Raw genomic sequence first — 12289 nt, 5'->3', positions numbered from 1 at the left:
TTTATCATGAACTCTTTTTTCAATATAAACCTCTCTATTTACTTATAAGCATATTTTATGATAAATTAAGTCATAAAATTAGGGGAAGGAAAAACGAGAAATAGAGGAAGGATAAGAGAAAATATTAGAGGGCACCAGTTTTAGATAGTTATTAAATTAACACTGGAAGAACTAATGACTTCCCTTTAGAAAGACGGGAGAGTAATCTTTACAACAGAAAAAAAACAATTTGACAAACACAGATGCACAAGAGTTATTACAACTTATTTAAACAATAAGTTGGGCCTAAAAATTCCATCAAGTTCTATAGCTAAAACACCAGTGCTCGTTAATTCCCAAGTTATGGAAATGGATTTGTGGGGGTCATTAAGTGATCTCTCATTTAGAAAGGCAAGAGAGAAAGAAACAATATCACGGTTTCTTCCTTTTCTGTTCTAATGTATCAGTCCAATGAACAGTCTTGCTCTTGTCAAAATTCCTCCCAGTGGCCACTGCAATTTCATATTTTTCTGGAGGAATTATGCCAACTGGAGAGATATCATACGAATTTAAACACAAACGGAACATATGTTTGGTATAGAGAACCAAATAGACTGAGATGATCTAATGAGAAGCACAGCAGTCAGTAAAAAGCAACTTGGCCAAAGACCAGTCATCCCTACCTGGGGGCCCAGCAAAATCCTTCACTACAAGCAGATGAAACAAAGTATGACAAACAAAGTATGAAACAAAGTTCTCAGGAACACAGCAAAACTAAGGAAAGTACTTATAATATCTAATGTCTTGTAAAAGTGACTGAAAGCAAAATTTGCCTAAAGGATATTGCTCTGATGAGACCTTTTAAACTTATCAGTCCTTGGGCTTAGCTCAAGGATGAATTTATCAGGCCTACTCCTGTTCTATCTCTTTATTTTTATTTTATTTTTAAAAAATATTTTATTTATTTATTTATTTTGGAGAGAGAGAGAAAGGGAGAGCATAGGTGTGAGCCGGGGTAGGGGGCTGGAGGGAGAGGGACAAGCCAACTCTGCTCTGCATGCAGAGCCCCACACGGGGTTCAGTCTCACAACCCTGAGATCATGACTTGAGCCAAAATCAAGAGTCAGATGTTTAACCAACTGAGACACCCAGGGCACACCCACCCTGTCCTATCTCTTTAAACTTTACAACTCTCTATAAGGTGTCAAAGACAGACTGAGAGACAAATGGTACTGTTGTTAGGAGACAATATAATCTTAGCATTTGGGAGCTCAACAAAAATTTGGTACTTAGTACCAGTGTGGTACTTATCTCACTCTTGTGGTTGGAGAAATACCTGAGTGGGAGACTCATGGGCCTCACTGGAGTGCCCTGTTCTGAATTTAGAGTCTTGAGCCATGCTTGTGAGTGGATCTCAACTGGATCTCAGTGGAACATCCAGGATTTTTGACTCTTGTTTTTCCAAAGGACCACCAGAAAACCCTGTTAAGCCAGCAGTTTTGATAGATGTGAGTAGACCATAGTATATTCAGGCAATCCTCCCTAGCTTTAGAACATTTAAACTCTCAAAGCTGTTACCTACTTCCTCTATACAATTTTACATTTCCTATTCCCCTTTGCCAAAGGAGCCTCCCTAACAGAGCCTACTATTTCATAAAAGCCTTGACTATCCATTTGCATTCTTCTTTCTACCATTTCCAGGTCTTGAATTGGAGCTTCTCTCTAGAATTATGCTAAGAACAGAGCCAAGCCATTGCATTGCTTAACTCCTGGCAGGACCATTTACATTATAGTCTATGTGAATGACAACCCATTGGCTTGTATAATGCATAATCTGTGTGACCACATGTGGCAGCTACACATAAAGAATTAAGTGGAAAAAATGAGAGGAAAAGATTTAATGGGCTACCATAGAAGGAGTGTGTGTGTGTGTGCGTGTGTGTGTGTGTGTGTGTGTGTGTATGTGATTAGCCTTGGGATCTGGGAGCATTAATCTTTTTTCTCTTTTTCATTTTTCAGAGATCTTCAGATCATCTTTTATGGCAGTTCCACAAATATTCAAGACTTTACTGGGGAGTTTGTACCTTATGACAGGATCATTATTCACCCAAACTTTACCGTTACCTCTCCGAAAGATGACCTCATGCTGATAAAGCTACCTCTACCTTTTACCTTCTCCACCATGATTTTTCAGTTGCCTACTCTCAAGAACACAATTAAAGATTGTTTGATTCACACTTGGTTAGACAACAAAAACTTTATTGGTGAGTGACTATCAAAAAGAAGAGTTAGTTCTTGGATATATTCATATCTTTAGGATCTCTAAGGATTTAAGGGAAGGTATTGAAACTTATAGTACTAATGCCAGATTTCTAGGCACATGTATAAAGCTAGACTTGGAACAACAGTATTGGCTCTCTAGAATAGAAGAAGTGATCTTTAGAGTTTTGGGAATCAAATCCTAAATCAAGGTGTTACATGAATGTATCACATTGGCACACACCACAGGGATTAGAATCTGAAGTCTATGTTTGAGTATTGATTATAACATTCTTTATAGGTTTATGAACAAATTCTTTCACTTCTTTGAATCTTAATTTGTGAATTGGTAAGAATCATATTTTCCCTTTACCTAGCAGGAGTATTATATTGTTATCGATTACAACAATGGTAGTAACTACCATTTGTCAATCATTAATTACATACCAGGGACAAAGCATCCTATACATATTATATAGTCATCATCACATATCATGTAGATAAGTTTCCTTGGGATTTATATCTTATAAGACAGGAAACTAAGACTCAGGGAAATTAATTTTCCAAGGTAATGAACTTGGTAATGACAGAGCTTGGATTCAGATCTTGTTTCATGCATGGATTGTCTTCTCAGCAACCACCCTTTGCTGCTGATCATCTGTCAGAGATGATAAATTGAGCAGGAGGATGTGTTTGATTCATGATAATTTATTTTTACTGAGAGGAAGCCCTGAAGTAGGGGGAGGCAGGATGCCTTATGAAAAGGCAGATAGGAATCAAAGTCTCCTTATTTTTTGTTCTTAGGAAATTCAAAGCATAAGCTGCAAAGAGTCAAGATTCAACTGAGCTCTAATATAAACTGCAAAAAATTACTGGGTGAAAAACTCCTTGAAAACATGTTCTGCATAGGACCCATGCTAGGAACCCAAGAGCCCTGCCAGGTAAGTCTTCTTACCTCATTTGCCCCTAAGCTCAGTCTCTACTCTTCGTGTCTCTCATTCTTGGAGGGGCTGGATTTTTTAGTCAGGCTAGGAGCTCAGAGAGGAAGGGGCTGATGAATAATGACTCTTTCTTCTCCACCCTGTGATAGAGATGAAAGAAATAGATTTTGGGGTGGAAAGCTATCTTCTAGCTACTGCCTGGAAATATCTGTGTAGGGATGATTGGGAGGTGTAGGGGTCATTAAAGCAATGGGAAGAAGCTTTCATACTGTATTCTTCTGTCTTGGACCCCTTTGCATGGCAAATGTAGTAGCTTTCATTTTTGTTCAGGTGTTGAGGAAATCTCAGGTGGGAAGGAGTTTCTGATCCCTCTACTCTATCTGGCAGGTGGTCACAGCGGCACCAGCCATCTGTGGCAGTGAATTACAAGGAATTTTATCTTGGGAAACTGGATGTATTCTAACAGGATATGCTGTTGTCTTCACTGACCTACACAACTACGTTCCATGGATCAAGAACGTTATGTCTACAAAATAAGCTGATATAGAGCTCCACTGACACCCTTACCTCCCAGCTGATCCACAGCAACCACATTCTGTATCTCAGTCCCAGTCTCTCCTAGGGTCTAGGTTTTATTGGAGTTCCAAAAGAGATCGTTGATGACTCTTGGGTGTTGGCATGACTCTAATCTCTTTAATGCTTCTTTGCTTATTCCTAACTCATGACTAAATGTTTATTACATGGAAAACCCGAGTGCTGGTCTCAGGAAGTAGAATTCCCCCAGGAATCTTTCTGGATTCTACCAACTCAGATATTTCCATTAAAATACTCTCTGCCTTATCTTAAGAACACAAAAAACAAGTGGAATGAGGGATAATAGCTACCAGGAGTCTGTTTGGGCAAAGTGTAACCATATAGCTGAGCAATAATTTGCCAAAAGTTGGTCAGATAATTAGCAATTTTTCTAATGATAAGTGTCTCCTGTATAAGTGTGGGTGTGTGTTTGTGTGTGTGTGTATGGGTGGTTGTAGTTAGTTCCCATTAGTTACTTAAAGGATCTATAGAATTTGCTTAGGTTTACTGAAACCACCCAAAGGTCATTGTAATATTTGGGCTAAATAAGGATTTCTGTATTTTGAACAAAAGCTGCAATGCATATTCATAAGAATGTTTTTTTTTTTTCCAGTACATTTTCATTCTGGTTTACTGCTTTTTATTTAAAATCACACATACTTGCTTAGAGGGGTACAAAGTGGTGGAGTTCATGAGGATTCTGCCACTCATACATGCCTCTGAATACACATTCTGTACAGTGTAGGCACTCACGAGCACACGCGTTCATCCACAAGCATACTCACAAGACGCTTGTCATTCCAAAAATCTGTTTTCCATATACTGTTTTTCATTAATCCGTGAGAGATTAAACTGATTTTAAACTAAAGCCTATCCATTTTCATATAAAATATTCAACATTCAAGAAATTTATCTCTGAAATGTGAAATGTATTTTTGTTTTACCTTTTACCCCATGCTATGAAATATTGGGATTTATTATAATTCAAATCGCTACCCAGTTGATTAAATCACCTGTGTTTACAGGGTCACAAAACCAAAGGATTTTTCTTTTTAAGACTCTCATGGGGCTCAGAGATAATGTGGGAAGTGCATCGTATGCAGAGGAACAGTGTAGGAATTAACAGCCATAACTAATTTTGACCGTTTCCACCTCTTTCGCCCTTTTGTTGCCTAGTTAATTCCCACTAATTCCTGGTTGCTAACAATCCTTTTCATCTTTGCCATATGCCAGGTTGTGTATTGTCATCAGCCAACTGAACTAGTTGCAGGTAAACTTTTTACTGGGATGATCTTCCTAACAACCCGCCCTGAGTCCTGAGTCCTTCCTAACAACCTACCCTGAGGCCTCAGGCTTACAGACCTCACTTTCTCCATTCCACTGCCATTGTTCTAGGCTGAGTCAGGTGTTTTAATTACAAGCCTTTTCTTATTGATTGGGTCATAAACTCTTCAATTTTAAGGACTGTTTACTTTGTATCTTCCAGACTTGAGTTTTTATGTATGAATTACCTTCTCTCTTTTTCATCTCATTCCTCAATTTGAAAAAGAAAAGGTAAGTCTGTCTATCCAGTTGTCGTCTTATCTTCTATCTATTTATCATCTATCATTTATCTATCTATCTATCTATCTATCTATCATCATCATCTAGCTATCATCTATCTATCTAATCATCATCTCATCACCATCTGTGTATCTAACTGAGCCAGGACTGTTTATCATACTACTAATTTTTGGATTGTGTGAATATTTTGTTAATTATCCTATCAATTTCACCTAAACTCTTTTTTTCCTTTCTTTTCTGTTCTTTCTTTCTTTTTTTTTTTTTTAAACTATTCTCCATTTTAAGTTAGTCTACTAAGAACTTCAGGTATCACATCCACCTTCCTCTCCTGATATGCCCACCAACAACTGCTCACTTTTATTTTGGTTCCTTTTTCTCTTTACATGGGCTAGGACTAATGTTCCATGACCTTCTCTGTAGTTTAAGTACTTTTCATTTAAATGGATCCCTACAACCAAGCTTCAAATTTCAGTATCGTAATTGCAGAACACAACAATGGGAACAGGAATGCTTGCCCTATTTGGTCAAGTGGATGGCTTTTCGCTGTACTCTGGTTCCCCGTCCTGTCTCCAACCTTGTGTTTCAGTCATGTCTCACCTTCAGATCAGGAGGATAGGGATCACCTCTTGGGTACATAATTTTTTTATATAGTACTTCAAAGGTCTCTTCTAGACTCATGTGTAGATGTTACATATTTGGCTTTATTTACCCCTCAGTGTGTTTATGGGTCTTCATTTCCATTGGTTCCATGGGTAAGCTCTTGTAAGCCCACCATATTTATTACCACTTACTTGCCAATGATTTATATGCTTCTGACATCACAGCTTTTCTTCCTCAGTCCACGTCCTTCTTTGGAAATATGTAGGGGGTTAATACTCAGTTTCTGTAGACTGTGCTTCAGTTCTTAGCCTAGAATTGACAAACTGTAAATTTGGAAAATCAATGAACTTTGGTTTTTAGATTTGCTTTATCTATAAAACAAGAGTTAGACTTGATAATCTTGGTGGTGGACACTGTGACTGCCCTCCCAGCATCCACTCCACCCCTCCTCTGTAAGGTCACAGTCATTCTCTGGGGTATGGTCTGCATTGATTTAAACTTATCAGTGAACTTCCCCCCCCCATTTGGTTTGGGGATGGATACATGAAGCAGTTTGGCTTATTAAACATCAGTCCCTCTACATTCAGTGTTGAGATAACGTTGTAATGAGCTATTGTTGAAACCTTGTTTTGGGCAGTGTGGCAGGCGAATGAGACTAATGAGTTGCTGGTGTCACTTGGCAGCCATCAGGGAAGCTGCCTTGAGGACGAAGTGCATCCACAGAGGTGGTCAAAATAAGAGGATTGCCCAGAAATATAACTGAAGTCCTGATAAAACCATTCCAGAATTTAAGTCTTCTTTCTGGATATTTTTAGTTCTATAATCCACTATGCAGTTCCTTTCAGTGTTTAAGACAACTTGAATTGGACTTTCTATTGCTATAATTAAAAATATCTCAGTTGATAGCAGTTTCCAAAGTTCCTTCTGTCTCTGCCATCAATATAGATCAATGTGTGCTAAGTGTTTTATATATTCATTCTTATTAATTTTCGTGGAATATGTGTGGAGTCATTTTTATCAGACATAAACATTCTGCATCTCCTCAGATCTTCTCAACTGCCTCTTCGTTTTCAAAGGCTTTGCCTGTCTCCTTGATCATACTGCTACCACCTTCACAGGGCTCTGCAAACTAGCTAAGAGCCAGGCTGAAGCTCTGAGCATGAATAGCTCTCACGTCCATAAACTGAGCCTATCTACGGCACGTTGCCACACTACTTTAAAACTTGTATACAGAGGCACGCTTTCAGGCTTTAGTTTGGGCTTTCTGAGTGGCTGTTGAGAAGAAGATGGTATCCTCATGAATTCTGAGTGGTTGTAAGCTGGGGCATGAGCCTTGACCAAAGAGAAATGAGAAGCGGGAGCCACCCAGATAAACTCCCACTGTTCTCACTCTCCTGTAGGCTGCTCTGAGGTGTGGGTTTGTCTCACATCTCTCCCTGTAGCTTTGCTTCCTGTCTCTCCTTACCTCACTTCTACTTCACACCCTCACTTCCCTGGTTTTGTAACTTTTAAATCATGGCAGGTCTTTAATTCTTGCCTCTGCCTTGAAAGGACCATGTTTATTCTAATAAGGCACCCAAAGTTCAGGGATGGGTTTGTTCAAAATCAGTCAGCAGCAGCCCTTGGATTTGCATCTGGATCTCATACCAAGCCAGATTGCTGTAAATGTTTCTAAATATCTACTTTCAGGTTTGTAATGTTCTTTTCACAGAACAGTAACAAACAGTTCAGGAGCCAGTTCTGGTCCAGGGACTATCACTGTCCTGATAATATTAGCATTACAAAGGCCCGGGAGTCTTAAGGTACATTCTTTTTGCCACCTCTACCCCATATCTTCTTCCCACAACACTCATTGCTGGTGGATCTGAGTGGTTGGGAAGATGTCAAAGGGACTTCTAATTTATCTATTTATGTATTAAGTAATTTATACTTCTATAGTTTCTTTATTTAGAGATGGAATTATTTTTTAAGTTTTTAAAATTACATTCAGTTAGCGAGCTTATAGTACAGCATAAGTTTTTGTTGTAATGTTCAGTGATTCATTAGTTGCATATAATACCCTGTGCTCATCCCAACATGTGCCCTCCTTAATACTCATCACCTGGTCACCTCATCCCCCCACCTCCCTCCCTTCTGTAGTCCCCAGTTTGATTCTTAGAGCCTAGAGTCTCTCATGGTTTTTCTCCCTCTCCAATTTCTTCCCATTCAGTTTTCCTTCCCTTCTCCTGTGGTCCTTCCCTCCATTCCTTATGAGGGAACATATGGAGTGAACTCTTACATATGAGTAAAACCATATGATAATTGACTTTCTCTGCTTGACTTATTTCACTTAGCATAATCCCCTCCAGTTCCATCCATGTTGATGCAAATGGTAGGTATTCATCCTTTCTGATGGCTGAGTAATATTCCATTGTGTATATGCACCACATCTTCTTTATCCATTTATTTGTTGAAGGGCATCTCATCTCCTTCCACAGTTTGGATATTGTGGACATTGCTGCTATGAACATTGGGCTGCATGTGCCCCTTCTTTTCACCACATCTGTATCTTTGGGGTAAATACCTAGAAGTACAATCACTGGGTCATAGTGTAGCTCTATTTTTAACTTCTTGAGGAACCTCCATACTCTTTTCCAGAGTGGCTATACCAGCTTGCATTCCCACCAACAGTGTAAGAGGGCTCCCCTTTTTCCACATCCTTGCCAACACTTGTTTCCTGCCTTGTTAATTTCAGTCATTCTAACTGGTGTAAGGTGGTATCTCATTGTGGTTGGATTGTTGAACAATACATCAAAAGCTTGTGATGTACTATATGCTGGCTAACTGAACATTAAAAAAAAAAACAAAAAAGAGAAAAAGAAAAAAATAATTAACCGTTTGCTGGGGTAAATTATTTAAACCCTCTAAACCTCAGTTTTGTCATTCCAAAAAGAGGGATAATAATAACTAGTGACTAAGGGCTCAGGCTATGGAGTTAGGCTGCTGGCATTTGCATCCTGGATTTATTACTTACAACTTATGAGAATCTTGGTTATGTTATATAACCTCTATTTCACTTTCCTTATTTATTAAAATTGAGATAACTCTACTGTTCCCACATAGACTAGTTGCAGATTATATATTACATGTTACATATCTAGTTCTTAAAAGATGGCATAGTACATAGATCTCCATAAATGTTAGATACTATTTTAGGAACAGGATTGTTATAGAGGTTGAATGAGATAACCAAAGTAAAACATCTGACACATGATCAGTATACAATAAATTGAAATTATTACTTGATATTAAATGCCTAAGAAGCACATCACCTCTTTTTTTGCTACCCAAATTATGGAAATCAATTTCTATCTTAACTGTATTTTATTTATAAAACTCTTGATGTAACTTAATTTTTTGAGGTGTAATTCACATACAATGTTACATTAGTTTCAGGTATACAACATATTGATTCAACAATTATATGCATTACTCAGTGCTCACCATGATAAGTGTAGGCACTATTACCATACAATATTATCACAGGATTAATCACTGTATTTCCTATGCTGTACTTTTTATCTCCATGACTTTTTATTTTATAATTGGAAGTTTGTACCTCCATCCCCTTTGCCTTTATCTGTTTCACCCATCCCCTGCCCACTTCCCCTCCAGCAACCACCAGTTTGGTTTCTCACATCACCTCTTTTGGAAGGTCACGCACATGTATAGATGTATCAAAGAACATTTGGAGTCTCAATTGGCAAAACTTTTTTGGAAAAGAAAACCTAGGGAATTCTTACTGATCTACACACACATTTATTCCCCTTTTAACAAAAACTTACTGCATACATGCAATGTGTTAGATACTGCAGCCAACTCTGTGAAGACTCTAAAGGTGGACCCTGTCCCAGAACTAAGAACTGTGAACTCAAAACAACATAATTGGGATAGGACATATCCACAAAAAACTGTGCAATGCTGAACTGCTGGGTTCTAGAGGAGGCATACGGAGTGCTTCGGGAATCCTAACAAGGAGCAGATCACATCTAGGAGGAGGAACGGATCACTTGAGAGAGTAATCACTTGAGCCAGTTCTTAAAGTACTAATTGGATGTTCATAAACATAGATGGGAAAAGAGAGCATTTCAGTAGTAGAATCAGCATGAACAAAAGTCTGAATTCAGAGAGATAGGGACATTTGCTAAGTAAGACTTTGGCAAACAGTAAGTAGTCCGGAGTGGGGATAACACAGGGGGAGTGTATACAGAAGATTGGCTACATATAACTGGAAGGGTGGGTCATGGATCAAGTGTGATAGATTATGAGTACAGTGCTTACACTTATTCCTTGTCTCACTGGTTTCCAGGAGAAGAGATTGTCCCTACACACTCCTGACCTGTTGCCCTATTCCCTCCCCTACTCCCAGTGGAAGGTGGAGGGATCTTTCTGCTTGTTGAGTTCAGGGGCAGACACCAAGCCCTGCTGCTTTTTTTCCTTCTGGTGAGTCTCTGAGACCCAGAGATCCACAAGAAACCCAGCAACTCCATGTGGTGGGTTTTGCAAAGGCAGAGCCAGAAAAAGGGTGAGGGTAGAGGGGGAAGCCTATGTTTCTTTTCATCCCTATTTGGGATGCAGTGATCCTACCTATCTAAGCCTGTTTGTCAGTGATACGCTTCTATATATTATATTTACATGCATATCACCATCAATCTCTCTTCTTTTTTTGTGTGTTCTTGGAAATGTTATAACAAGACATAACCTAAAAGAATCAATATCCTATTAGTACAGCAGAATGTACCTTAAAACTTATCTCCAATGCCACAGGGTAGTAGGTGGACATACCCACCCCCCTTCTCTCTGAGAGTGTCCTTGAACCTGCCATTAGAGGAGTTGGTCATCAGAAAAAGCAGTTTTCTCTGTTCTGCCTCAGTCTTCCCAGCAAATCATTTTTGCCCATCTGATAGATGAGAACTGATATTGTAATTTTAATGTGGATTTCTCTTATAATAAGTGAAGATTAACATTATTTTTAAACAATTAAATAATAATTATTATTTATTGAATATTTATTAATATTTATTTTATATATTATATAGAACATATGAATATTTATTAGTATTTATTAAATATTATTTAAATAATTATTTAAATAATGTAAATAATTAGTGTATCTTTGAGGACAATTTATTTCCATTTTTTACTTTTTTCTGTTAGGTTTTAATCTATTTTCTTGATTCTAAGAGGTCTTTATATGTTAAGGAGATTAGCTTTTAATCTGTGCTATAATTTACCAATATTTTCTCCAGATCTGTCTGTTGTGTATGACTTAGGTTAGAGTCATTTTGGAAAGCAAAAGTTTAACTTTAAAAAATATTTATGTGGTCAAATTTATCTATCATTTATTTTGTTTTTTAATTTTGTATCACAGTGAGTCTTTCCATATGTTCAAATTATAAAGGAAATTTAACTATTTTTCTTTTTTCCCATTTTCTTTTTTTTAAATGTTTTTTTTCTCACCATAGCACATGCCTTCCCCAATGTTCCCATTTTCTTTATTTTTTAAATTTTTAAATTTAATTTAATTTAATTTTATTTTTATTTTCAGCATAACAGTATTCATTGTTTTTGTACCACACCCAGTGCTCCATGCAATCTGTGCCCTCTCTAATACCCACCACCTGGTTCCCCCAACCTCCCATCCCCTGCCCCTTCAAAATCCTCAGATTGTTTTTCAGAGTCCATAGTCTCTCATGGTTCACCTCCCCTTCCAATTTCCCCCAACTCCCTTCTCCTCTCTAACTCCCCTTGTCCTCCATGCTATTTGTTATGCTCCACAAATAAGTGAAACCATATGATAATTGACTCTCTCTGCTTGACTTATTTCACTCAGCATAATCTCTTCCAGTCCCATCCATGTTGCTACAAAAGTTGGGTATTCATCCTTTCTGATGGAGGCATAATACTCCATAGTGTATATGGACCACATTTTATATCATCCTCAATGGGAAAAAGCTTGCAGCCTTCCCGTTGAGATCAGGAACACGACAAGGATGCCCACTCTCACCACTCTTGTTCAACATAGTATTTTTTTATTTTTATTTAAAAAAAAATTTTTTAAAAGATTTTATTTGACACAGAGAAAGAGATCACAAGTAGGCAGAGAGGCAAGCAGAGAGAGAGTGGGAAGCAGGCTCCCCACCGAGCAGAGATCCCAGGGCCCTGACATCATGACTTGGGCTGAAGGCAGAGGCTCAACCCACTGAGCCACCCAGGCACCCCAACAAATGTTCCCATTTTCAAATTTATATTTTATCCCCCTCTTTAGAGTTTACTCTAGAATAAGATATATGGATAAAATTTACTGAGCATCTATTATGTGCCAAAAATCAAAC

General features: G+C 38.1%; 1 protein-coding gene across 2 annotated transcripts in view; it reads left to right on the top strand.

Moving 5' to 3' along the window:
* Positions 1-4134, top strand: part of LOC116873527 (probable inactive serine protease 58) — a 35532-nt gene extending 31398 nt beyond the window's left edge. The window contains exons 3-5 of one of the 2 annotated variants that reach the window (XM_032867356.1): positions 1999-2243; positions 3043-3179; positions 3567-4134. In XM_032867356.1, the coding sequence (XP_032723247.1) occupies positions 1999-2243; positions 3043-3179; positions 3567-3716 (532 nt within the window). In that variant the 3' untranslated portion in view covers positions 3717-4134. The remainder of the gene's footprint in view (positions 1-1998; positions 2244-3042; positions 3180-3566) is intronic. The other variant, XM_032867347.1, reaches the window with a different exon arrangement.
* The last annotated feature ends 8155 nt before the right edge of the window (positions 4135-12289 follow it).

This window comes from Lontra canadensis, unplaced genomic scaffold, assembly GCF_010015895.1.
Source record: "Lontra canadensis isolate GAN:19392208 unplaced genomic scaffold, GSC_riverotter_1.0 scaffold2, whole genome shotgun sequence".
NCBI classification, from domain to species: domain Eukaryota; kingdom Metazoa; phylum Chordata; class Mammalia; order Carnivora; family Mustelidae; genus Lontra; species Lontra canadensis.
This window is presented reverse-complemented; position numbering and strand designations above follow the sequence as displayed.